We start from the raw sequence: 25,361 nt of genomic DNA on the forward strand, positions 1-25,361 counted from the left end.
TTAAAGTAATACATTGTAAGCAAAATACTGCTTAGAGTGATTACAGGGTCTGAAATTTAGTACTTCCTGCAAGATGTATGTTGTAAACTAGAATATTAAAGAGAACACAGGGCCAGATTAAATCTTATCAACAAAAAAGGCTAAAACAGTCATACCTCCCAAGCGTCATGTATCTGGTGGAGGTGGTGCAGGAGGGAAACTCACAGGATATAGCTATCAGAAAACACATACCCTCTTCTAATTTATCACTTTCCTCATTCAAGTAGGATGTCGGTGGACAGGGTAAAAGTATGGGTCACTGAAGCAAATCACGTAGACAGAACATGGCCAAAAAGGGGGGCATGTCTACCTGAAGAATTGGAAAGTCAGCCTGGTGTGAATGCATGCCAGGCTGCCTGCCAATCATGCAGGATGAACAATCAAGGGCCTACTTTACAGACAGCACCCTGAGCTTGACATAAATGCATCTAATGATGCGCTCACTCCACACTTTCTACAGACTATCCCCTAGCACTCACTTGTCTACTCCTCTCCTTACTAGCAGGCAGAAGCTCCGGTTATACAGTCTGGCACAGAGAAAAGGTGTATGTGGTGAATGTAGAAGAAACGGAACATGCCACAGTGTCAGAGAGACCGAAGCAGCAAGAGTATTTGCATAGTGCGCAAAGTCAGTTTTACCTTAACTAATTTCATTGTCAGTCAGTCCACACAGGTTTTCTTCCCCTTCATCCCTCTTGAGTTTCCATACTTAAGCAAAAGCATGTGAAGAGTACAAAAAAAAAAAAAAAATTCCATGGGCCTGGAGCTGCAGCTCCATCAGTCCCTATATTAATCTGATTGTAGATATTTGAAATGGAATCTGTGGGTATTTTAGTGCTGATTAGCAAATAAAGGACATTTCAGTTAATAGATTGTTAACTGCTCACGTTTTTTTCACTATCCCTATTATACTTACATGTGTCTTGGTGTAAAATTCAAATAATTTTTACTTCTTTATTTAGTGGGTTTGCTTGGCCTGTTGAAGTGGAGGATGAAGCCTGAACTCCTGCAGGAAAACCTGGAAAAGTTAAAAATTGTGGATGGAGAAGAAGTTGTAAAAGTATGTTTCAGAGCATATTTTTTTTTTATAACTATTATGCTGGTTACCACAGTGTTTATTCAGTAAGGATATTTCCACAATAAACATCAGCATCTAAAACGTTTTTGCAGCACAGTATGACTCAGCATCGCTCCCATCTTTAGTGCTTATTTCTGCTCGTGTTAGATATTTTTCAAAACAATAGACTCTGCACTTAGTTTCATTGCAAGTTTCCCTTGCTGAGACATTTTTATGTGATTAGCATAAACCCTTGGTACTGCTTGGTACAGAACATTTCTGACTATTCAGAATATTGTATGCTATGTACTAAATAACATTCAACATACTATTTTTACTGTCCTATGGCTACTAATATTTATATAATTTTGTACAGGTTTATTGCAGCTCTATATGTTTGTGACTAATGAAAAGTTATGTCACAGTATGTATAGTCATTCTTAACTCAATGAATAGAAGAGCTTATTTTGTCTTTTAAAATAATATGAACAGAATATCAGCAACACATTCAGAAATCATGCGAAGTGTAATGCTAAACAGGAAAGGATTTATGTTAACTTGTTCAAGACATGTGAATACCTACAGGATTTGATTCCAGGATCACAGCCTGATATACACCAGCTAACTAAATACTGACTAGTGGTACTTATAATTAGTACAACTAAAAGGGTAATTCACTATAATCTGAATGACTCTGTATTGAATGGGACCACACCATATATTGCTGTATGGAGCTATTCGGAATGCAAAATCCAAATACTGTACGGGTTTCGGAGAGCAATCTCTGAATGAACCCAAGTTTGGTTTTGGATTCAGCTAGACCGAACACTGTCAATGGCTGAAAGCCTGGAATTCCAAATTATTTGGCCACTGGCAGTTCTAGTAACCAGCAGACAAATAATTTAAATACCATAGGCAGTGCTAGGATAAACCATGAGGTCTCTGACCAGCGCTTGCAAACCAGTCACCATATGAAAAAAAGTGTAAAACAAACAAGAAAAAGGTATAACTAATTAAAATAAACGTGGAGGACTTTGCGTCCCTTCCACCGACCACCCAAGGGTAGCAGGTGTGAGCCAATAATAAATAATATACCATTGTCCCTCCCCCACACAATTTTGGCTATTGTTTGTCACCTCCACACCCCTTAGTTATTTATATAATAAAATTAACTCCTGCATGACAAACATATAGAAGTTTAAAGTCATAAGTAAAATAACAGTATCAGCAGCTCGATAAAGCATTAAAGATGCTAAATGAACTGAGGTGGAATATACACCAATAAGGGGGGTACCCCAGCCCTACCTCCTCCTGTCAAAATGTTTCCTTTCTGATCTTGAATAATATTAAACTCATAGAAAATGTTATAAATCTTATGTTCACAAAATATTGTTTCATTAACTTTGTATTAATGCATTCTGTTTTTATGTAGTTTCTTCAAGACACCCTTGATGCTCTTTTTAACATAATGATGGAACACTCTCATTCAAACAAGTATGACATTCTTGTTTTTGATGCACTGGTAGGTAATCATGTTAAGCTATCTTTAAGAGATTTTTAGTAAACATATTCGTAATGCTTTAAAAAAATAAAAATATGGCTTTTTAGTTCCATTATAATATATGGAGAGACAATTGTACACACTGTCACATTTAATACAATTAATTTAAACTATCCCTGAATCACACAAATAGGGCCATTTACTGTAACATCATAAAAGGATAAGCATATCCCAGGACTCTGGGCAAGTCAAATTAGTGTGACCCCAATCATTCAGAAATCGTTGTGATTAGCTATACATAAATAACTAGCCACTTATAAACATGGAATTAGAGATAAACACATAGATAATTTTCCTTGCATAACTTGCCACACACCAACCTAATTAGCAACATTATCACACACTAGAACAAATCAATACTCTTACACACAGATGCACATGCAAACACACTGTAGCATACAGATGCACACTACCAAACATACAAAGACACACTAATACACAAACTAATTCTAGCAAGCATTAATGCAACCATTAATGCAGGCAGACTAACATTCATGCAAGACATAAACAAACAAACACTTTTAAAAACTTTTTTTTTTTTTACTAGTTTTGCAGGTGATGCTTTACTACACTTTTGCAAAATACATAAATGCAAACTCGATTCATGAACACAGCAGTAACATTATAGTCACGTTAGTTTCACTAAATTTTCTCAGACTAAGGAACTAATAGGGTATGGGTGGAGGAGGAGAGAACAAGTTTATAGATTATTAGTCGTCAATAGATGGTTAGGGAGCCATCATATGTATTTGTCATAACCTTAGCACAGAAACGTTCTGAACCTAAAACAGGGGAGGAGTACAAGTTACTTAGAGTGAACATTTAGGAGAGAAGAGACTGAGAAGGAATAGGAAACAGGATCTTCCCCTAGCTCGATCGGAGTCAGGAAGGGGGTGGCTTCTTACACTTTCATCAGCTTGCCATCCCTGGGGACTGTGAGGGCTCTAGGAGTAGTCCATCAGTACAGGACTACTGCTTCCTGAAGCTGTTGTATGATGGGTCTCATTGACTGCGTCTATAATAGAGTTGAGCGAACCCGAACTGTAAAGTTCGGGTTCGTACCGAACATTACGATTTTTTGACCCAGAACATTTCAGTAACAGTTTGGGTTCGAGTTCGGTGTTAGGCGATTTAATGGCGCATTTTGAAAAGCTGCAGGGCAGCCAATCAACAAGCGTTTGACGCGTGTACCCTTAGAAGCCATCACAGCCATGCCTACTAATGACATGGCTGTGATTGGCCAGTGCAGCATGTGACCCAGCCTCTATATAAGCTAGCGCTGCACATCACATGAGCTCTTATTAGTGTAGAGAGAGGATGCTGCAGCTGTGAGGGACAGATTAGGAAAGAATTCTGGTGTTGAATCTCCAAATCTCCAAACTACAGCGATTATTTTTGTGGGTGCTATACTACATTTTTGTACCCTGCCCTGAGCCCAGTGCCACAGAGAAATAAGCAATCAGCCTGTTTCTTAGGTGGGAATCGGCGGCCATTTTTGCAAGTGCAGTGCACTTGCAACTGCATGTGTGCCAGGCACATTACTTTAATACTGTTCTGGTAGCTCAGTGGGCAACATCTAGGCATTTTTTTTTTTTTTTTTTTTATTAAATAAATTTTTCTTTATTTTCAAAGGCATAAAGAGTATGGGGTACAGAAGAGAATAGGGGACATTCAGGTATTACATAAAGGGTGAACAATACAAATGCACATAGTTAGATACTGTACTTTTCCCCTTACATTCAATCCAGCTTTGGGACGAGTCTGCGCCATGAGGTTTTGGTGTTACAGATGAAATACTAGGGAGGTAGGTGTCCCCAGCGCAGCTCTTTCCTTGAGGGGTTGTATAACTATGGCAGGTATAACCTAAAGTGGGGTAGTCTAGGGGGAAGTGGAGGTAACAAGGGAAAGGAGGTAGTGGGAAATTGTTCTGCCTCGTAACCTCTGAATCATGTCTAGTAGGTTCTCCTATAGTGCCAGATTGTAATAGTCTTGGTCTACGTACGGATGGTCAATAACTTAGCTAGGATGGGTGAGTTCCGATCATCTCCTGGGGAGTTATTCCAAAATTTAAGCCACGGCCCCCATATTTTAAGGTATTTGTTCCGCTTCCCCACTATTGACCAATGTATTTCTTCCAGTTCCCTCGTGCATTCAACCCGTCTTATCCATTGTTCCCTACATGGCATGCTGGGTCGCCGCCAGTGCGTTGGCACTAGGGCGTTGGCTTCCCCAAGTAGTGTGTGTAGGAGTCGTTGTTTATGAGGATCCTGGAAGGAGCGGGGCCATCCTAGTAAAACCTGGGATGGGGTGAGGCCTGGTCTCAACGTGAGAATGTTTGCTATGTCAGCTAGTATAACCTGTCAGTATGGCTGTATGGTTGGACAGCTCCACCAGATGTGTTCTATGTCACCCAAACCCTCAGAGCATCTCCAGCATTTATCGCTAACGGAGGGCCAGAATGTGTGGAGTGTAGCTGGGGTCCTGTACCATCTAGTGACTCTTTTGTAGAAGGTCTCTTTACGGGCCACACTAACAGGAGTTTTGATCCCTGTTCTCATAATGTCTGTCCAGTCCCTATCCGACATATGAATGTGGAGATCTCTCATCCATTTCTGTTGGAATGGAAGCGGAGTCTGCTCCCTGTCAGCAGTTTGGAGAATACGGTAAATTTTTGACAAGGGACGTTTTGGAGCGACTTCTGAGTTACATAGGGTTTCAAAGGGGGTGTCCTCCCTTGGGCGCCAGAAGGGGATGACCGACTTATTTAAGAAGTTTTTAAGTTGTGTTCTGCCCATTATGTCGAGGAGCGTGTCCTGCTTGTTTCGCCTGGCAAGAGCCTTTAATGTAGGTGGGTTACCAGCTTCCAGTACCTCTGTGATGCCTGGATTTGGCGATCCCAAGAGTCTTGATAGGATGGGGCTGCCCTGTCCTCGCTGGAAATCTGGGTTATCTGCCAGGGGGAAAAATCTTGAGAGTCCTGGGGATAGACCCCATGTGTTTTTGTAACGCCTCCACAGTGTTAGGATATTGTGTGTGAGAGGGTGATGAGTTGGTGATAGTCTTTTAAGTGAACATGTTTGCCACGGTAGTGTATGGAGGGGGAACTGTACAAAGCTCTGTTCTAGGTCGTACCATGATTTTTCCCTACTAGTGTTTGTCCATTCCTTTATACGGGTGAACAATACCGCAACATAATATTTGTATATGTGGGGTAGACCCAGGCCACCGCTCTCTATGGTGGATGTTAGTGTGGAGTAGGCTATTCTAGCCGGTTTGTTGCCCCAGGTATAGTGGAGAAACAGTGTTCGCATTTGTCTAAAAAAGTCTCTAGGGAGTGAAATTGGCAAAGCCTGGAATAGGTAAAGTATTTTCGGGAGGACCATCATCTTCAAGATGTTGATCCGACCCATGAGTGAGAAGTGGGGGAGGTCCCATTTATGGAGGTCTTGCTTGATGTTGTTTAGGAGGGGAATGTAGTTGAGTTTGTATAGGCCTTTGGACGGTGCGGTTAGTTTGATTCCCAGGTAAGTCAGCCCGGTTCGTGTCCATGGGAAGGCGTGAGTGCGTTGTATGAGCGTCTGTAGGGCCGGTCGTACAGAAATCCCTAGGATTTCGCATTTGTCGGCATTTATTTTAAAATTAGAGAGGGCCCCGAAGAGTCCTATCTCAGTTTGTATCTGCGGGAGGGTTTTTATTGGGTCGGTGATCGTGAAGAGGACGTCGTCCGCAAATGCTGCAACCTTCGTCTCACCTCCAGGGTACCTGTACCCTTGTATGTTAGTGTTGTTTCTGATAGCCGTTAAAAAGGGTTCCATAGCGAGAACAAATAAGAGGGGTGAAAGAGGGCATCCCTGGCGCGTACCGTTATTAATCTGAAAGGGTGTGGATAAATGGCCATTGACCCTGACATGGGCGGACGGTCCTCTGTATAAGGTTTGTATCCAGTTCCTCAGTCTCGGACCGGTCCCCAGGACCTCCAGGACCATGAACAGATAAGACCAATCCACCCTGTCAAAGGCCTTTTCTGCGTCTATCGCCATAAGCAGTGTTGGTGTGTCCTTCACTGTCGCCCCCGTGGATGACGTTTAATATTTTTGTGGTGTATCCCTGGCTTCGCGGCCCGGGACAAAGCCGGCCTGGTCAGGATGTATTAAGTCTGGCAATAGGGGTTTAAGCCGATTAGCGATCATCTTTGCCATTAATTTTAGATCTAGGTTTATTAATGAAATGGGCCTGTAGCTCCCACATTGCGTGGGGTCTTTGCCGGGTTTGGGGATAATTGTGATCGACGCATTCAGCATCGGGGGCGGTAGCGGGTCACCCTGGGTCAAGCCGTTAAGTGTCTTAAGAAAGTGGGGGATTAATTCCGGTGCTAGTGTTTGGTAGTATCTCGCAGTCAGTCCGTTCGGGCCTGGGCTTTTGCCTTTTGGCAGAGTTTTGATAGCGAGGGACAATTCATCTTGGGAGAATGGCTTGTCTAGTGTGAGGGCTGTGTCAATAGGGATGGTGTGTGGGAGATTTGAGGCGACATAGTCCCTCAGGTCAAATACCGGGGCATGGTCAGACCACGTGATGTTCCCAATGGATGCTTCACTCAGCAATGGAAGGTGTCTATGGCTAAGGAGGAACATGTCAATCCTGGAGTAACTGTTTGCTACTTGGGAGTAATACGAATAATCCCTCTCTTGTGGGTGTAGTAGACGCCAACAGTCCATTAATTGGTGGGTATGGAGGACATTAGAGAATAGTGCCCGTTGGTGGCGACGGGAGTCAGTGGTCTCTGATGAACTGTCAATGGAGTGGTCTAGTACCGTGTTCCAGTCCCCCGCTGCAATGACAACCCCCTCAGCAAAACTTTCTAATTTGGTTAGGCAAGAGCGTATAAAGGGTACGTGGTCTGAGTTTGGAGCGTATACACTCGCCAAAGTTGTAAGCACTCCATTATATACCCCTTTAACAAATACAAATCTACCCCTTGGGTCAGTTTTGACGCTGATCTCGGTAAAAGCAGCACTGGATGTAATCAGAATCGCCACCCCCCTGGATTTCCGCTTTGTATAATTGCTATAGTAGGACATTTGAATACGTTTTGTTCTGAGTTTTGGCTTAAATTCTCCCTTGTAATGGGTCTCCTGCAGGAATACTAGGTCAGCTCCCTGCCTGTCTATTTCTTGTGCTAGCATCATTCTTTTCATCGGGGTATTCAGACCCCTAACATTCAGAGACATGAGCTTAGTGTAGGCCATGGTGTCTGTGCGTGTGGCCATTTGGATCAATGTGCAACCATAGGAGTGCGCTTTCTATTGTAGCGCAGATTATGATAGCGGAGGCAGAGGTGGAGTGGGCAGAGGGAACTGGGGTAAAACTTGGACTATATACAAAATGATATGAGAGTGTCATATCAGTAGAGAGTTTGGCGCTGCACGTGTGGGTGACGCTGTCGTGTCCACAGGCAGTGGTAGGTCGCCTCTCTGGGGGTGGTGACTAGGCGGTATAACCGAGGGCTAGTGGGGATACTCCTAGGGTGGTTGGAAAGCTGATGACAATGCCCCCATTCTTCTAGGGAATAGGACAGTGGAGGGTCTGTGTGATAACATCAACCTCCCTAGGGGCCAGGTCCCTACGGGCTGCTAGAACATACATATAAGCGTGTTTCTAATATCTGGTGCCAGAGGGCCTGGTATCGGCATATTCTACATTCTATAACGTAATATTGGCAACAAGAAAATATAACATTCAAAACAGGTATACAGTTCAGTGCATGGTGAAGGCATTAAGTCGAGATTTAATGTAAAGGATATGGTAGTATAGCTCTGCCAGAGCTCAGGCCGCTCGATCTCTAGGTGAGGTAGGAACTTCGATTCCAGTTTGGGCCTGTCTGCGCCTCTTCCTCTGATTTTTTTGCCATTTGGGTCGTTGCTGCATCTGTGTCGGTGGAGGACCTGATAGGCCGGTCCAGTCCTCCACCTCCGAGGGCGGCCGGTTCAAGGCTCTCTGGAAGTCAGGTACATCTGCTGGCGTGGTGATGGTGTGTGTTGTATTCTGATAAGTCACTGTAAGAGCGAATGGAAAGTTCTACCTAAACCTAATTTGTTTCTCCATTAGAGCCTGGGTGACAGGTCGCAGGGCCCTTCTTGCTTGTAGAGTGGATGGTGATAGATCTTGGTATACGGTCACTTGATGGCCGTCGACTGAGAGTTCCTTATCTTGGCGGGCTTTATGGAAGATCTCCTCTTTCAGAGGAAAATTATGAATTCTGCATATAATATCTCGTGGCCTGTCTGGGGGTAGATTCCTGGGCCTCGCCGCTCTGTGGGCCCTGTCAAACTGGATGGCCGTGTCTGGGGGTCTGGCTAGGATGCGGTTGAAAAGGGTAGTTAATACCTGGATGGGGTTCTCTGTTGTGCCGTCCGGCCCCTCTGGTATGCCTCTCACCCTCAAATTGTTCCGTCGCCCCCGATTGTCTACATCCTCCAGCCTCCTTTGCAGGTGTCTGATGGCTTCAGAGTGTGTCTCCTGTGTAATGTGACATTCAGTCCACAGCCTGTCAGTGGTTTCAGTTTCCTCCTCCAGGGCCTGCACTCTGTCCCCCAGTTGCTGGACATCTGCACTGACTGCTTGGAGCTTTTCGGTAAAGCTGTCTTCCAGCTTTTGAAACATGTCTGCCAGATCAGACTTGGAGGGTAGCTGGGTGATAAGTGCCCTAATGTCGAGTTCGTCAGCTGAGCACTCCGATATTGAGGGGCTGGGCGGGTGGTTTCCTCGTGCGTTTTCCGCGGGCGCCATCTTGCCGCGGCCTCGCGGGTCTGAGTTCTCGGTGAAAAATCTCCGTAGAGACGTTTTAGCAGCCGGGAGATCCGTTGCCGGGGTAGTCCCCGTAGTGCTACGGTTTTTCTTTGTTGCCATCGCGCGGGTTTGGATGCCGGGTATCCCCTACTGTACTCGGTCAGGTACGGAGCTCAGCGATCATGCGTCCATACACCTCGGTGTCCTGGCCACGCCCCCCATCTAGGCATTTTTAAATACTTCTGTGACATTGCAGTTTGACAAATTCACATTTTTTTGGTGCTAAAAAGTTAATTTGGGGCGTGCACTTCATATCTGAGAGTCAAATAGAACCATCAAATACTGTGGTTAAATCACAGTTTTGCCAATTGTAACAGTCACCAGGGGACTTGTGTAACAGTTAACCAGGAGTTGGAGCCCAGTTGCAGGATATGGCACAGGAAGGAGGCAAAAACCAAAAGCACAGTACAGATTAACGGGAAATCCAAAGGCAGGGTCAGACGAGAAGCAGAATTCAGGGCTGGCAGCGGAGTAACGAAGTCGGTAATCGAAGTAGCGAAGCAGAGATCCGGCAGGAAACACCAAACAGTCAAAATGACCAGATGCTAGGTTTCAGGCAGGGCTGGCTTTTACAGCTTGCTGATTAGATGCAGCTGACCCTAATTGGAAAAGGGATGCAGGTAAGTCAGCACTGGTTAATCCAGGGCAAGGGGGTCAGGAAGCATAAAAATGCAAACAGAAACTGAAGCCCCCTGGTGGACAGCACGGCAGAGAACCTGATGCTGGAGCTGTGAGTTCTTAAAGGGGCAGCCACGCCTTGCTGTCAGCAGGGCTCGGGCTGTGCCGTGACATCAAATCACATTTTTTTGGTGCTAAAAAGTAAATTTGGGGCGTGCACTTCATATCTGAGAGTGAAATAGAACTGTCAAATACTGTGGTTACATCGCAGTTTGACCAATTAAATTTTTTGGGATGCTAAAAAGTAAATTTGGGGCATGCACTTCATATCTGAGAGTCAAATAGAACCGTCAAATACTCTGGTTACATTGCAGTTTTCTAAATAGTACATTTGCGGCCTGCAGTGCATTTCTTGCCATCCAATAAAACCGTTAAATACTACTGTTACTGTTGTTTGAGAAATTCAAATTTTTTGAGACAGTGAAGAAACTGTATTAATTACGCCTGTCACACTGTTGTGTGACCTCTAGAATTTTTTTCTCTTTAGGACACCGGCACTGCCTTACTGTCAGTGAACTTAATTGTTGACTATTGGCGGTTACATTGTTGCCTGACATAAACCATCTGTTAGTTTGGTGGCTGAACGCAAAGAATGAGGAGAGCGTCAAATAAGGGACGTGGCACTGGTCGTGGTGCTGCTGGTGTTGGTGGAGCTCCTGTTGCAGGGAGAGGACGTGGTCGATCCGTGCCAGCTACACGCACAAGTGAAACACCTTCCTCAGGTGCGAGTAGGTGACAGAACCTTCAGCGTTATTTGGTAGACCCGAATGCCGCTCTACGAATGGTGAGGCCAGAACAAGTACAGGCGATAGTAGATTGGGTGGCTGACAGTGCCTCCAGTTCCTTCACATTATCTCCAACTCGGTCCCCTGCACTGATGTACAACCACTTTTGTTTCAGGATGTGGACATGCGAGGACCACCACTGCACGTCTCTGATGATGACGAAACACAGTTGTCAACTGCTGTGGCTTTCGTCAGCGTGCAGACCGGCAAGGAGGCCAGGGTTGAGGAGTGGGTGGAAGATGATGTGGAGGACCTCACATGGAATCAAGGTCATGCGAGTGATGTGTGCAGTTTGGAGGAAGAGGCAGTGGTCGCACAGAGGCACCAGCACAGCATAAGAGGGAGCAGGGTGCAAAAACGGAGCGGTCGTCCCATAGACAGTACGCCTGCTTCTGCCCACCGTACCCAGGGACCGAGCACACCAAAGCCAGATCCAAGGAGTTCCCTGGCATGGCAGTTTTTCAGACAATGTGCTGATGACAAGACACGAGTGGTTTACACGCTGTGCAATCAGAGCCTGAAGCGAGGCATAAATGTTCTAAACCTGAGCACAACCTGCATGACCAGGCATCTAAATGCAAAGCACGAGCTGCAGTGGAGTAAGCACTCCAAAAACCAAGAAAGGTCAGACCGATGAGTGGTTGTTGCCACCGAGCCTCAAACCCAGCCTGGTGCTGTGCGATAATGGGCAAAATCTCGTAGCAGCTCTGGGCCTAGCCGGTTTGACGCACATCCCTTGCCTGGCGCATGTGATGAATTTGGTGGTGCAGAAATTCCTGAAAAACTACCCAGCTATATCAGAGCTGCTGCAGAAAGTGCAAGCCATCTGTGCGTGCTTTCGGCGTTCTCACCCTGCTGCTCGCCTGTCTGCGCTGCAGCGTAACTTCGGCCATCCCGCTTACCGCCTCATATGCGACATGCCCACAAGATGGAACTCCACCTTGCACATGCTGGAGAGACTGTGCGAGCAGCAGCAGGTGATAGTGGAGTTTCAGCTGCAGCATGCACGGGTCAGTCGCTCTGCGTAACAGCACCACTTCACCACCAATGAGTGGGCCTCCATGTGAGACCTATGTGCCATGGTGCTCGAGTACTCCACCAACATGGCCAGTGCCGACGACGCCGTTCTCAGCCTTACTTTCCCGCTTCTATGTCTCCTTGACAAAAACGCTTCAGGCGATGATGGAAGTGGATGTGGCACAGGAGGAAGAGGAGGAGGAAGAGGGGTTATTTCCACGGTTATCAGGCCAGTCATTCACAAGTGGCTTGGAGGGTGGTTGGAGGGTTGGGTGCACCAACATAGGCCAGGTACACAATTGTCCAGCCAGGGCACAGTTCTGGAGGATGAGGAGGAGGAGGATGAAGAGGAGGAAGAGGAACCATGTTCACAGCAGGGTGGCACCCAACGCAGCTTGTGGGCATCACTGGAGCGTGGCTAGGGGGATACGGAGGACACAGACGATACACCTACCACAGAGGACAGCTTGTCCTTGCCTCTGGGCAGCCTGGCACACATGAGCGACTACATGCTGCAGTGCCTGTGCAACGACTGCCTAGTTGCCTACATTCTAACTTGTGCTGATTACTGGGTGGCCACTGTGCTGGATCCCCGTTACAAGTAATACGTGCCGTCCTTAATTCCCTAGTAGACGCGCTGCTGAGGGCATTCCCAACTGACACCGGGGGCTCAGTGGAAGCACCAGGCGAAGGCAGAGGAGGAGGAAGAGGTCGCCAACGCAGCTGGGGCACTGCCAGCACCTCAGAAGGCAGGGTTAGCATTGCCGAAATGTGGAAAAAAGCTTTGTCAACATGCCACAACAACCAGCACCACCAGCTGATATGGAACGTCTTAGCAGGATGCAGCATTTCAGCAACATGGTGCACACGCCTACACGTACTGACTGATGGGTCTGCCCCATTCAACTTTTGGGTCATCAAATTGGGCACATGGCCTGAGCTTGCCCTTTATGCCTTGGAGGTGCTGGCCTGCCCTGCAGCCAGTGTATTGTCTGAACGTGTGTTTAGCATGGCAGGGAGCGTTATCACAGACAAGCGCAGTCGCCTGTCCACAGCCAATGTGGACAAGCTCACATTTAATAAAATAAACCAGGCATGGATCCCACCAGACTTGTCTGTACCTTGTGCAGAATAGACATTTTTACCGGCCTCACCCAACCATTGTTATACTCAAGTGCACTTATTCTTTGTTTACTTTTTTATATGTCCCAATATTTTGGGGGCTACCCCAATTAAAAAAAACAAAAAAAACAAAAACAAATAAAAAACTGTGTTGGCTACCTCCTCCTCCTCCACCGCCGCTTCCACCTACACTGCCACAGTCACCGCCTCCTCAACCTCCTACTCCACATCCACCTCCTCCTCCTAGTTCAAGATTATTATTTTTAATTTTTATGTATTTTAGGTTATTAAGTGTTCTTGCATAGCAAGACCACTTAATGTTATCTCACATATATATTATTAAGTGTTCTTGCATAGCAAGACCACTTAATGTTATCTCACATATATATTATTATTATTATTCTTATTATTCTTATTATAGCCAAATTTGCCACCCTAACTCCTCCCACAGTTTTTACACTACATAGACAAAAATATACCAAAACGTGCAGATTGTTCCCGATCGGATTGCTATTACTTTGTGGAACGTTTCGCCGAATGGTTCACGGAATATCGTCGTTCTTGTGGCGAAATTTGTCCCATAGGAATGAATGGCAAAGCTAGAGTGGGAGCTGGCAAAAGCTGAAAAATCAGGACATGATTTCTAAACTGCCACCACTCCCTCATTTTCAGGCCCACCTACACAAATCTTATATCAAAACGTTCAGCTATCCCTGCTGCCACTAGAAATGTCCACGGCTAAGCCATAGTCCTGATAGTTTTCACAATATGACCATTTGTTTGCAACTCACGCAGTCCATTGACATTCATTGAAACTCCACTCTGCAAAGCTCACATTTGAAGGGCAATTTCGAAACTGCGACTGTGCCTTCATTGTTAATATCTCAGAGACATACTATACATCAAAATGTAGGTCTGGGTCTTGTGATTCTCACAATATAAAGCTCTTCACTGTAGGATTTATAGTTTTTAAAATACGACCGTTTGAAGATGGCAACCGCCAAAATACTCTGATCTGTGCAAGGCTGCAGCAGCAAGTGATGTCATAGACAAAGCCTTTTACACCTGCTAATTTTTTATAACTGTATGTTTTAATGTAACTGTGAAGCACTTTGGGCAACAACATTGCAATTAAATGTGCTATATAAATAAATACTAACAGTTACTCCGCCCACTCTAGTTGTAGACTACTGATGGAGGCAAGAACACTTCACACAATTTCCCCAGAAATTGTAGCTTTTCTAGTTATTATTATTCTTATTATAGCCAAATTTGCCACCCTAACTCCTCCCACAGTTTTTACACTACATAGACAAAAATTTACCAAAACGTGCAGATTGTTCCCGATCGCGTTGCTATTACTTTGTGGAACGTTTCGCTGAATGGTTCTCGGAATATCGTCGTTCTTGTGGCGAAATTTGTCCCATAGGAATGAATGGCAAAGCTAGAGTGGGAGCTGGCAAAAGCTGAAAAATCAGGACATGATTTCTAAACTGCCACTACTCCCTCATTTTCAAGCCCACCTACACAAATCTTATATCAAAACGTTCAGCTATCCCTGCTGCCACTAAAAATGTCCACGGCTAAGCCATAGTCCTGATTGTTTTCGCAATATGACCATTTGTTTGCAACTCACGCAGTCCATTGACATTCATTGAAACGCCACTCTGCAAAGCTCACATTTGAAGGGCAATTTCTAAACTGCGACTGTGCCTTCCTTGTTAATATCTCAGAGACATACTATACATCAAAATGTAGGTCTGGGTCTTGTGATTCTCACAATATAAAGCTCTTCACTGTAGGATTTATAGTTTTTAAAATACGACCGTTTGAAGATGGCAACCGCAAAAATACTCTGACCTGTGCAAGGCTGCAGCAGCAAGTGATGTCATAGACAGGGCCATTTGCACCTGCTAATGTTTTTATAACTGTATGTTTTAATGTAACTGTGCAACAACGTTGCAATTAAATGTGCTATATAAATAAATAATAACAGTTACTCCGCCCACTCCAGTTGTATACTACTGGTGGAGGCAAGAACACTTCACAATTTCCCCAGAAATTGTAGCTTTTCTAGTTTTAAGTTATTTCCCTATCCACATTTGCTTGCAGGGCACTTGTCCTACTCTTACCCCCATTTACATCCTTTTGCAGCCTTCTAGCCCTTTCCAGGATTTTTTTAGAACCATCTTAGTGCCCAAAATGTCGGGTCCCCATTGACTTCAATGTGGTTCGGGTTCGGGGTCAAGTTCGGGTCAAGTTTGAGTCCTGAACTTGAACATTTGGACGAAGTTCGCCAAAGCCCGCGAACCCGAACATCCAGGCGTCCTCTCAACTCTGGTCCATAACAAAGTGGAGCGGTGTAGGTCTTGGAAAAAGTGATATGTTGTGAGACTCAAAGCCAGTGGGGACTTTTTCTGCATAGCCATAATCAGAGCCTGTTTGTCATGTAGTTTCCCGCAACATAGTATTATAGCTCTGGGGGCAGTAGGCAGTGCTTTAGGTGACATGGTGATACTGTAAACCACATCATTGGTCAGACCTCACCACCGCTATGTCCTGTTTTGTTGCATAAACCATAATTGAAAAAGTAGTTGTGACTGGGCGTAAATGGTGTCTATGCTGGTTTGCCGCTAAGCTCCACCCCCACAAACGAACACTTTTACATACATCCATTGAAATACACTAACACACATCCATAAACACACACTAACACATAGACACACTTTAAGGTACATCTTTCCAAAGACACACATGCACAAACACACATTAATTGACACACACATCTGAAGTCACGAAGATACACTAACAAACATCCACAGAAACACTTTTTTTTATTTTATTTGTAGTCCTGCTGCATACCTTACTTAGAGACTGAGGAAGAGTGCTGTGGCAGTTTAAGCTCTCTGGTGTCTATTGTGGGGAAGCCAAATTCACACAAATGTACCCATAGAGATCATAGAGGACAACTTGGCCCTGCATTATGATGTATTATGGTACAATTGGCACACTACTTGTGCACGCTTACTATATGTAATGCTATGACATTTATATTGAATTGTAACCTAGTATTTTGTAGTAGTGTTTCTACTATAAATCAAACATCTTTGTTAAATTATTAATTTTCTGAGAACAAAATAGCCTCCTCCACCTACTAACTTGACCGCCTCAGACTTTGCAACTCACTTCACTGACAAGATCTCTACAATCAGGGAAGAGATCTCTCATCTTTCTTCTTCCCCTTACAATACTTCCCCTAACCTCACTCCCTCTGCTGTTCTATGTTCATTCGCACCCGCTACAGCGGAAGAGGTTTCTGCTCTGCTCCAGTCCTCCCGCCCCACCACCTACTCCCTAGTTCCAATTCCCTCGCATCTCATCCATACTCTGTCTTGTTCTCTTTCTCTACCTCTCACTGAAATTCTCAATCTCTGGCATATTTCCATCACCATTCAAACATGCAACTGTAACCCCAATTCTAAAGATGCCCAACCTTGACCCTAACTCCCCGTCCAACTACCGTCCTCGCTACTGCCTTTTGCATCCAAGATCCTTGAAAGTGTTGTGTATGTGAGATTGACAGACTTCCTCAAGTCCAATTCTCTGCTAGAGCTACTTCAGTCTGGTTTCTGCGCTAAGCACTCTGTAGAAATGGCACTGACCAAAGTATCCAATGATCTACTCACTGCAAAATCTTGTGTTCACTACGCTATCCTAGTTCTCCTTGACCTTTCAGCGACTTTTGACACTGTTGATCATCAACAGCTTCTTCTCATCCTCTGCAATCTAGGTCTACAAGATATTGCTCTGTCCTGGTGCTCCTCCTACCTCTACAAGTGCTCTTTCAGTGTTTCTTTCTATGGCTCTGCTTGTTCTCCCCAACTCCACTCTATTGGTGTCCCCCAAGGTTCAGTCTTGTCTCAGTAGGTGTCCCCTACTGTTCTCCATCTATACTGCCTCCCTTGCTAAACTCATTAGCTCTTTTGGCTTCCAATATCATTTCATGCGGATGACACGCAAATCTATCTGTCCTCTTCTCATCTCTCCCCGTCCCTCTTGACTAGTGCCTCTGAAAATCAACTTGACCAAAACTGAAATTCTGGTCTTTCTTTCCTCAAGTGTTGCTACTCCTGTGTCTGTCTCCCTCCAAGTCAACGGTGCTACCATCAGCTCCGCCACGCAGGCTCGCTGCCTAGACTCTTAGACTCCAACCTCTCCTTCACGCCTCATGTTCAGTCTATGGTCAAGTCCTGCCGCTTCTATCTCATAAACATTGCACGCATCCGACCCTACTTAACACCAGATGTGACTAAGGTGCTGGTCCATTCCACTGTCCTTTCTCACCTTGATTACTGTAATCCGCTTCTCAGTGGTATTACGTGCTCCCAACTTGCACCGTTACAGTCCATAATGAATGCGGAGGCAAGGCTCATCTTCCTGTCCACCCGCACCTCCCACGCCTCACCCTTCAGTCAGTCCCTACATTGTCTTCCTGCAAGCTATAGGGCTCAATTTAAAATTCTGGTTCTTGCTTTCAAATCTCTACATAATGCTGCTCCCACCTATCTATCTAGATGTGGGCTTCTGTCATTTAATTGGTATAATATTCCATTTAAATATGTACTTTGTACTTGTCCTCTTTATTATCATCTTCATCCTACTCTAAGAAGGCCTTTCACCAAACTCATTCATATTAGTTTTTTTCCCAACATGGCTTCCACCTAATCAGATTTCAAGCTATAACAGAGTCATTCCAAAATAGCTTATAGATTGTAGAGTTTATCACTGGACACACATACTAATTAGGGGAATGGAAGATTTTAGTTATGAGGACATGCTAAAACACATGAACTTGTTATTTTAGAAAAAAGGCAATTCATAGTTGATATGCTGCATGAGTTATAGTGCTTGAACTTTTCCTGATTCTTACAATTTTCATAAAAAAAAATACTGTTTAAGTTTGCTTTAATTACATTCTGTCATGTTTATGAAATAAAATATTTGATTAGTTATTTAGTAGAAATAATATTCTATTCACAAATTTTCACAGCCAAAAGAGTTACAGAATTTTACAATTCTGGCCTTTCCTCCCTCAAGTTTTGCAATTCCTGTGTCTGTCTCCCTCCAAGTCAACGGTGCTACCATCAGCTCCACTACACTTGACTACTGTAATCCGCTACTCAGTGGTCTTACATGCTCCCAACTTGCACCGTTACAGTCCATAACGAATGCAGCGGCAAGGCTCATCTTCCTGTCCGCCCGCACCACCCACGCCTCATCCCTCTGTCAGTCCCTACATTGGCTTCCTGTAAGATATAGGGCTAAATTTAAAATTCTGGTTCTTGCTTTCAAATCTCTACATAATGCTGCTCCCACCTATCTATTCTCCCTATATCCCGTCTAGGCCCTTACGTTCTGCTGAAGACTTACGTCTATCTTCTGTCCTACTCCCACCTTTGGTGCTCACCTTCAAGACTTCTCACAGGGCTGCACCGTTCCTGTGTAACTCACTTCCCTCCTCCGTTAGATGCTCACCCAGTCTCCACCGACTTCTTCATAAAAGCGTATAAATTAAACTCTTAATAGCTCCTGACTGATTCCTCTCTTGCAACTGTCATTAGTCTATTACTATCCTTTCCTTTTGTGTCACTTTACCCCACTCCCTCTAGCATGAAACAACAATGAGCAGTGCCCTAAATCCCTCTGTTCTTGTGTGTCCAACTTGTCTGGTTACAACCACATCTTTGTTCATCCACCCACTGTAAAGCGCTGCAGAACTTGTTGGCGCTATACAAATAATAACATAATAATAATAATAATATTGGTTAACATTTTATAAAGAGCTTAATATTTTATTTTGTTATTTTTACCACTTCTCTTGTTTTTATTTTCTGTTTAGATTTACATAATTGGACTCATTGCAGACAGGAAGTTTCAGCATTTTAACACAGTGTTAGAAGCCTACATAAAGCAACATTTCAGTGCGACCCTTGCCTACAAGTAAGTCTGTTTTTACTGGAATATTATTTTGAGATGACTTTGCTCCACCCATTGCCTGACCACTCAGGAGATATGTAGTGTCGACTCCTCAAGGTATATGGGGTACTGCATCATATGTATGTTACTGAATCTCCAGTAGAATTCTAAAAGCAGGTTTACATGTGGTAACTAACGGTGCATCCCTTACCCTGTGCAGTACCCTGGATGGTACAAATTTGTATGCCCCTTATTTTCCCATTTGGACCTTTTTCCCTTAGTTCAACTCTCAGACACATACTCACTCACTCAGAGACACAGACACAGTGAGATACTCACACACACTGTTATTTTCAGACACATAAACATAGACATTCATGCACACACATAGAATAATATACAGATGTTTATTCTCATGTACTGATGCTCAGGTACTTCAGATGTTCATACACACACATATAAAACATGACACTCACATACAAACATGCTTGCACATTATACACGTTAACACATATGCACTTTCCCACACAAATAAAAAACTTATGAGATCAACATGCATAGGAGCTATACTATCACATTCAGTGTGCACTCACCCCCTTTCCTGGTTTTCTGATAGGAATTGGTTGCCAGTTTGACTATAAAGAGTAATTTTAGCTTCTATTTCTTTACAGACAATAAAATGCAAGTGAGATTAGATTTATGAATGCTGGGTGTACTGATAGAATACTTTGTTTTTTGTTGTTGTGTTTTTACACCTTAGGTTTTAAAATCTCACTCTCAACACAAATCTGTAAGATTAGTGGAAGAACAATGGGATTTGTGATGAATGTTATTTCATACCTGCTTTAATTGTTTAAGTGCCAGAGGAAAGTAAAAATTTCTGCATAGCAACATTTTGTTCTATTATTATTTCCATTGTAATGATGACAGTGTGACGGCAGTCATCATCACCTGGACCTTCAGACAGACTATTTATGTAGGTTGCTGGACTTTTCATATGTTTTAGTCACCCTGTACCCATTATAGGTGGAGGGTGTGTGTAATGTAATTGTTTCTTATGTGCGTGTTTATACTGTTAAATGTTTTGCCTGCTCTCCTGTACTGCTGAGGATTGTTACCAACTAGGTATGTACCCTGACTGGGTACCTCCGCCAAGGACCGCTACCTAGCTGGAACATGGGACAAACCGCAGCACTTCTGTCCACAGTCACCGTGGCTTGACTGGGGCCCTGGAATCGCTTCTTCCTGGAGCCAAATGGGGAATCTGCTCTAGACACCCCCAGGCACTGGACGACACTCAGTCCACTGAGCTGTAGTCCTTACGATGACTTTCCCCGTTGAAACAGCATAAACAGGGGTTACATTTTCCTTCCCTCCAATAACAGCACAACACACAGTTTTGGAGTGTAAGCTGGAATGTTTTAATGGCAGCCACAACTGACCAGGGCCGGACTGGGAATTAAAAGCAGCCCTGGAAAAAAATATTTACCAGCCCCATAATGCGTCGCGCCAGCATAGTGTGCAAATACAGCGTTAGAAAGGATAATTTAAGATTAAAAATTATTACTCCAACGTGAAAAAAGCACATATAGGCTTAAAAAAAACCAAGAGTGCAGATTTATTTTAAGCAGACGTGTCTTTGCATATAACCAATGTTTCAGTCCAACTACCTTGACATATTAAGAAAAGCTTGGTAATGGGACTGAAATGGTGAATGTATGTAGGGCACAACTGTAAAAAATGACGGTATCTTGTTTATTTTGAAGTCCTGTGGGTGCGCTCTTCACTTGAAATATGTTATTGTGCTGGAGTATGCACCTAGCAACAAGACTGGGCCAATATCTGCTCATTACATATGGTACATATCAATTACATTTCTCTGTGTATTACGTATATATATATATATATATATATATATATATATGTACATTAATATATGTGTAAATATAATAGGCATAATTATATATATATAACTAATACACACATAAATATACATGATATATATATACACACACACACACCAGGGGCGGATCCAGAGCCTGATCTCGGGAGGGGCACTTATAGATTTAAAGAAATAATCAATGCACAATAACCACTACTGCTCTGTGTAGTGGTTATGGTGCCAGGAGTGCCGGGACCCGCTCCCAGAGTAAGTAGTCAAACCGTTTAAGAACAGTTTGACAACTTACCTGGGGTCTGCTGGGATATGGGGCTGTAGTAGGGTATAGGAGCAGTGGTGCAATGTGTGAGGGGTGCAGTTTGTGTGAAAGGTTTGGTGTGTGGGGCTGTGTGTGTGGGGGGGGGCAATGTGTGTGTGGGGGTCTGGGTGTGTGTATGGGGCTAGAGGTCGCAGTGGTGAGAGTGAACTCTAGCCTGTAGCTCCAGCGCTAAAGTTCACTCTCGCGAGAGCTGGAGCGTTACCACTGTAACCGCGGCAACGTTCTGTACTCGCGCAAGAAGGACCCGGAGGAGCTGCAGGCTGAGCTCCCGGGTCCTCTCTTCCTCCCTCCCCTGCTGGCTGCCTGCATGGGGCCTCCAGAACAGGGAGGGATATCTCTGATCTCCCCTCCAGTTCGTGAAGGCACATGGTGCTTGGACAGTGCCAGCCTTGCATTGGCCAGCAGGGGAGAGCATCTGGGGGGGGGAAAGGGCAATTGCCCGTTGCCCCCCTGGATCCACCAGTCATATATATATATATATATATATATATATATATATATATATTTCTTTCTCCCCCTCACTGCTCCTCTGTGTCCATGTCACCCCTCTCCTTCCCAGTCACTCTCTTCCCCCTCTGCCTCTTTCTCCCCTTGTGTATCTCTCTTCCCCTCTGTCTCTTTTTCCCCCTTTTCCCTGTCTCTCTCTACCATCTCTCTATCCCCCTCTTTCTCCCCTTGTGTCTCACTCTCCCTCCCTTTGTGTATCTCTCTCTTCCCCTCTGTCTCTTTCCCCCCCTTCTCCCTGTCTCTCTCTCCCTCTCTACTATCTCTCTATCCCCCTCTTTCTCCCCTTATGTCTCACTCTCCCTCCCCCTCTGTCTCTCTCTATTCTCCCACTGTCTCTTTCTTCCCTATCTCTGTTTTATTTTCCCCCCTCCCCTTGTGTCTCTATATTCCCCCCTTGTGTCTCTATATCCCCCCCTTTTGTGTCTCTATATCCCCCCCTTTTGTGTCTCTATATCCCCCCCTTTTGTGTCTCTATATTATCCCCCCTTTTTGTGTCTCTATAGTCCCCCCCTTTTGTGTCTCTATATTATCCCCCCATTTTGTGTCTCTATATTATCCCCCCCTTTTGTGTCTCTATAGTCCCCCCTTTTGTGTCTCTATATTATCCCCCCCATTTTTTGTCTCTATATTATCCCTCCCCCTTTTGTGTCTCTATATCCCCCCTTTTTTGTCTCTATATTATCCCCCCCTTTTTTGTCTCTATATTATCCCCCCTTTTTTGTCTCTATATTATCCCCCCTTTTTTGTCTCTATATTATTCCCCCTTTTGTGTCTCTATATTATCCCCCTTTTTGTCTCTATATTATCCCCCCCTTTTGTGTCTCTATATTCCCCCCCTTTTGTGTCTCTATATTATCCCCCCCTTTTGTGTCTCTATAGTCCCCCCTTTTGTGTCTCTATATTATCCCCCCTTTTGTGTCTCTATATTATCCCTCCCCCTTTTGTGTCTCTATATCCCCCCTTTTTTGTCTCTATATTATCCCCCCCTTTTTTGTCTCTATATTATCCCCCCCTTTTTTGTCTCTATATTATCCCCCCTTTTTTGTCTCTATATTATCCCCCCCTTTTGTGTCTCTATATTATCTCCCCCTTTTTTGTCTCTATATTACCCCCCCTTTTGTGTCTCTATACCCCCCTTTTTTGTCTCTATACTATCCCCCCCCTTTTTTGTCTCTATATTATCCCCCCTGTTTTGTCTCTATATTATCCGCCCCTTTTTTGTCTCTATATTATCCCCCCTTTTGTGTCTCTATATTCCCCTCCTTTTTTGTCTCTATATTATCCCCCCCCTTTTGTCTCTATATTATCTCCCCCCCCTTTTGTCTCTATATTATCTCCCCCCTCCCCTCCTCTCCTCCATTTACCTGAGAGGAGTCAGAGGGGGCCGGCCGCTTTCCACGCTGGTGCCGCCGGGCACTTCTAATGCTGAGGACGGAAGGAGGAGGAGGAGGAGGGAGGAGCATGTCTCTGTACCATGCTCCCTCGCGGTTCCCACAATTCACATCACAGGAACCGTGAGGGAGCATGGTACAGAGACATGCTCCTCCCTCCTCCTCCTCCTTCCGTCCTCAGCATTAGAAGTGCCGCCGGACCGGCGAGGCGGCCACCCGGCCCGGCGGCACCAGCGTGGAAAGCGGCCGGCCCCCTCTGAGTGTGCCACCGGACCGGCCACCCGGTGGCACATACCTCTGCAGCCCCCAGGTGCCGCGGCCCACCGGGAAATTTCCCGGTATCCCGGTGGGCCAGTCCGGCCCTGCAACTGACCTTATATGCATGTACCCATGCAAGGGGAACTCCCCCCTGGACCTCGTGGGGGACTGCAACACAAAGTCACAAACCAATGACAAAAGGTGTTTAAATACATGACACTCCCATATACAACCATACAATCCCTCCCCTCTGCCTGGGAGATAGAAACATAGAAACATAGAATGTGACGGCAGATAAGAACCATTCGGCCCATCTAGTCTGCCCAATTTTCTAAATACTTTCATTAGTCCCTGGCCTTATCTTATAGTGAGGATAGCATTATGCCTATCCCATGCATGCTTAAACTCCTTTACTGTGTTAACCTCTACCACTTCAGCTGGAAGACTATTCCATGCATCCACTACCCTCTCAGTAAAGTAATACTTCCTGATATAATATTTAAACCTTTGTCCCTCTAATTTAAGACTATATCCTCTTGTTGTGGTTGTTTTTCTTCTTTTAAATATAGTCTCCTCCTTTACTGTGTTGATTCCCTTTATGTATTTAAATGTTTCTATCATATCCCCCCTGTCTCGTCTTTTCTCCAAGCTATACATTTTAAGATCCTTTAACCTTTCCTGGTAAGTTTTATACAGCAATCCATGAACCAGTTTAGTAGCCCTTCTCTGAACTCTCTCTGAAGATAAATACGGTCTTCTGAAGATACGGTCGTCAGTACTGCGTACAATACTCTAAGTGAGGTCTCACCAGTGTTCTGTATGGCATGAGCACTTTCCTCTTTCTACTGCTAATACCTCTTCCTATACAACCAAGCATTTTGCTAGCATTTCCTGCTGCTCTATTACATTGTCTGCCTACCTTTAAGTCATTAGAAATAATCACCCCTAGATCCCTTTCCTCAGATGTTGAGGTTAGGACTCTATCAAATATTATGTACTCTGTCCTTGGGTTTTTACATCCAAGATGCATTATCTTGCACTTATCCACATTAAATGTCAGTTGCCACAACTCTGACCATTTTTCTAGTTTACCTAAATCATTAGCCATTTAGCTTATCCCTCCTGGAACATCAACCCTGTTACATATCTTAGTATCATCAAGACCTTCTGCAATATCACTATTAAAAATATTAAAGAGAATGGGTCCAAGTACAGATCCCTGAGGTACCCCACTGGTGACAAGCCCAAGCTTCAAATATACTCCATTGACTACAACCCTCTGTTGCCTGTCACTCAGCCACTGCCTTACCCATTCAACAATATTGGAATCCAAACTTAAAGATTGCAGTTTATTGATACGCCTTCTATGTGCAACAGTGTCAATGCCTTACTGAAATCTAGGTAAGCAATGTCTACTGCACCACCCTGATCTATAATTTTAGTTACCCAATCAAAAAAATAAATAAGATTAGTTTGGCATGATCTCCCGGAAGTAAACCCATGTTGTCTCTGATCTTGAAATCCATGTGTTTTTAGATGTTCACTAATCCTATCCTTTAACATGGTTTCCATCACTTTCCCCACTACTGAAGTAAGGCTTACTGGCCTATAGTTGCCCGACTCCTCCCTATTACCTTTCTTGTGAATGGGCACAACATTCGCCAACTTCCAATCTTCTGGGACTACTCCTGTTATCAATGATTGGTTAAATAAATCTGTTAATGGTTTTGCTAGTACACCACTAAGCTCTTTTAATAGCTTTGGGTGTATTCCATCAGGTCCCATTGACTTATTTGTCTTTACTTTTGACAGTTGAAATAGAACCTCTTCCTCTGTAAACTCACGTGTAATAAATGACTAATTTGAGGTCCCTTTCCTTCATTTTCATCTGTAAATACCGAACAA

At 44.3% G+C, this 25,361-nt stretch overlaps 1 protein-coding gene across 1 annotated transcript in view; it reads left to right on the forward strand.

The window, feature by feature from the left end:
* Positions 1-25,361, forward strand: part of DOCK2 (dedicator of cytokinesis 2) — an 816,002-nt gene that overhangs the window by 260,867 nt on the left and 529,774 nt on the right. Inside the window, exons 19-21 of the mRNA XM_063447503.1 lie at positions 1,002-1,099; positions 2,529-2,618; positions 19,005-19,105. Coding sequence (XP_063303573.1) covers positions 1,002-1,099; positions 2,529-2,618; positions 19,005-19,105 — 289 coding nt within the window. The remainder of the gene's footprint in view (positions 1-1,001; positions 1,100-2,528; positions 2,619-19,004; positions 19,106-25,361) is intronic.

This window comes from Pelobates fuscus, chromosome 3, assembly GCF_036172605.1.
Source record: "Pelobates fuscus isolate aPelFus1 chromosome 3, aPelFus1.pri, whole genome shotgun sequence".
NCBI lineage: Eukaryota > Metazoa > Chordata > Amphibia > Anura > Pelobatidae > Pelobates > Pelobates fuscus.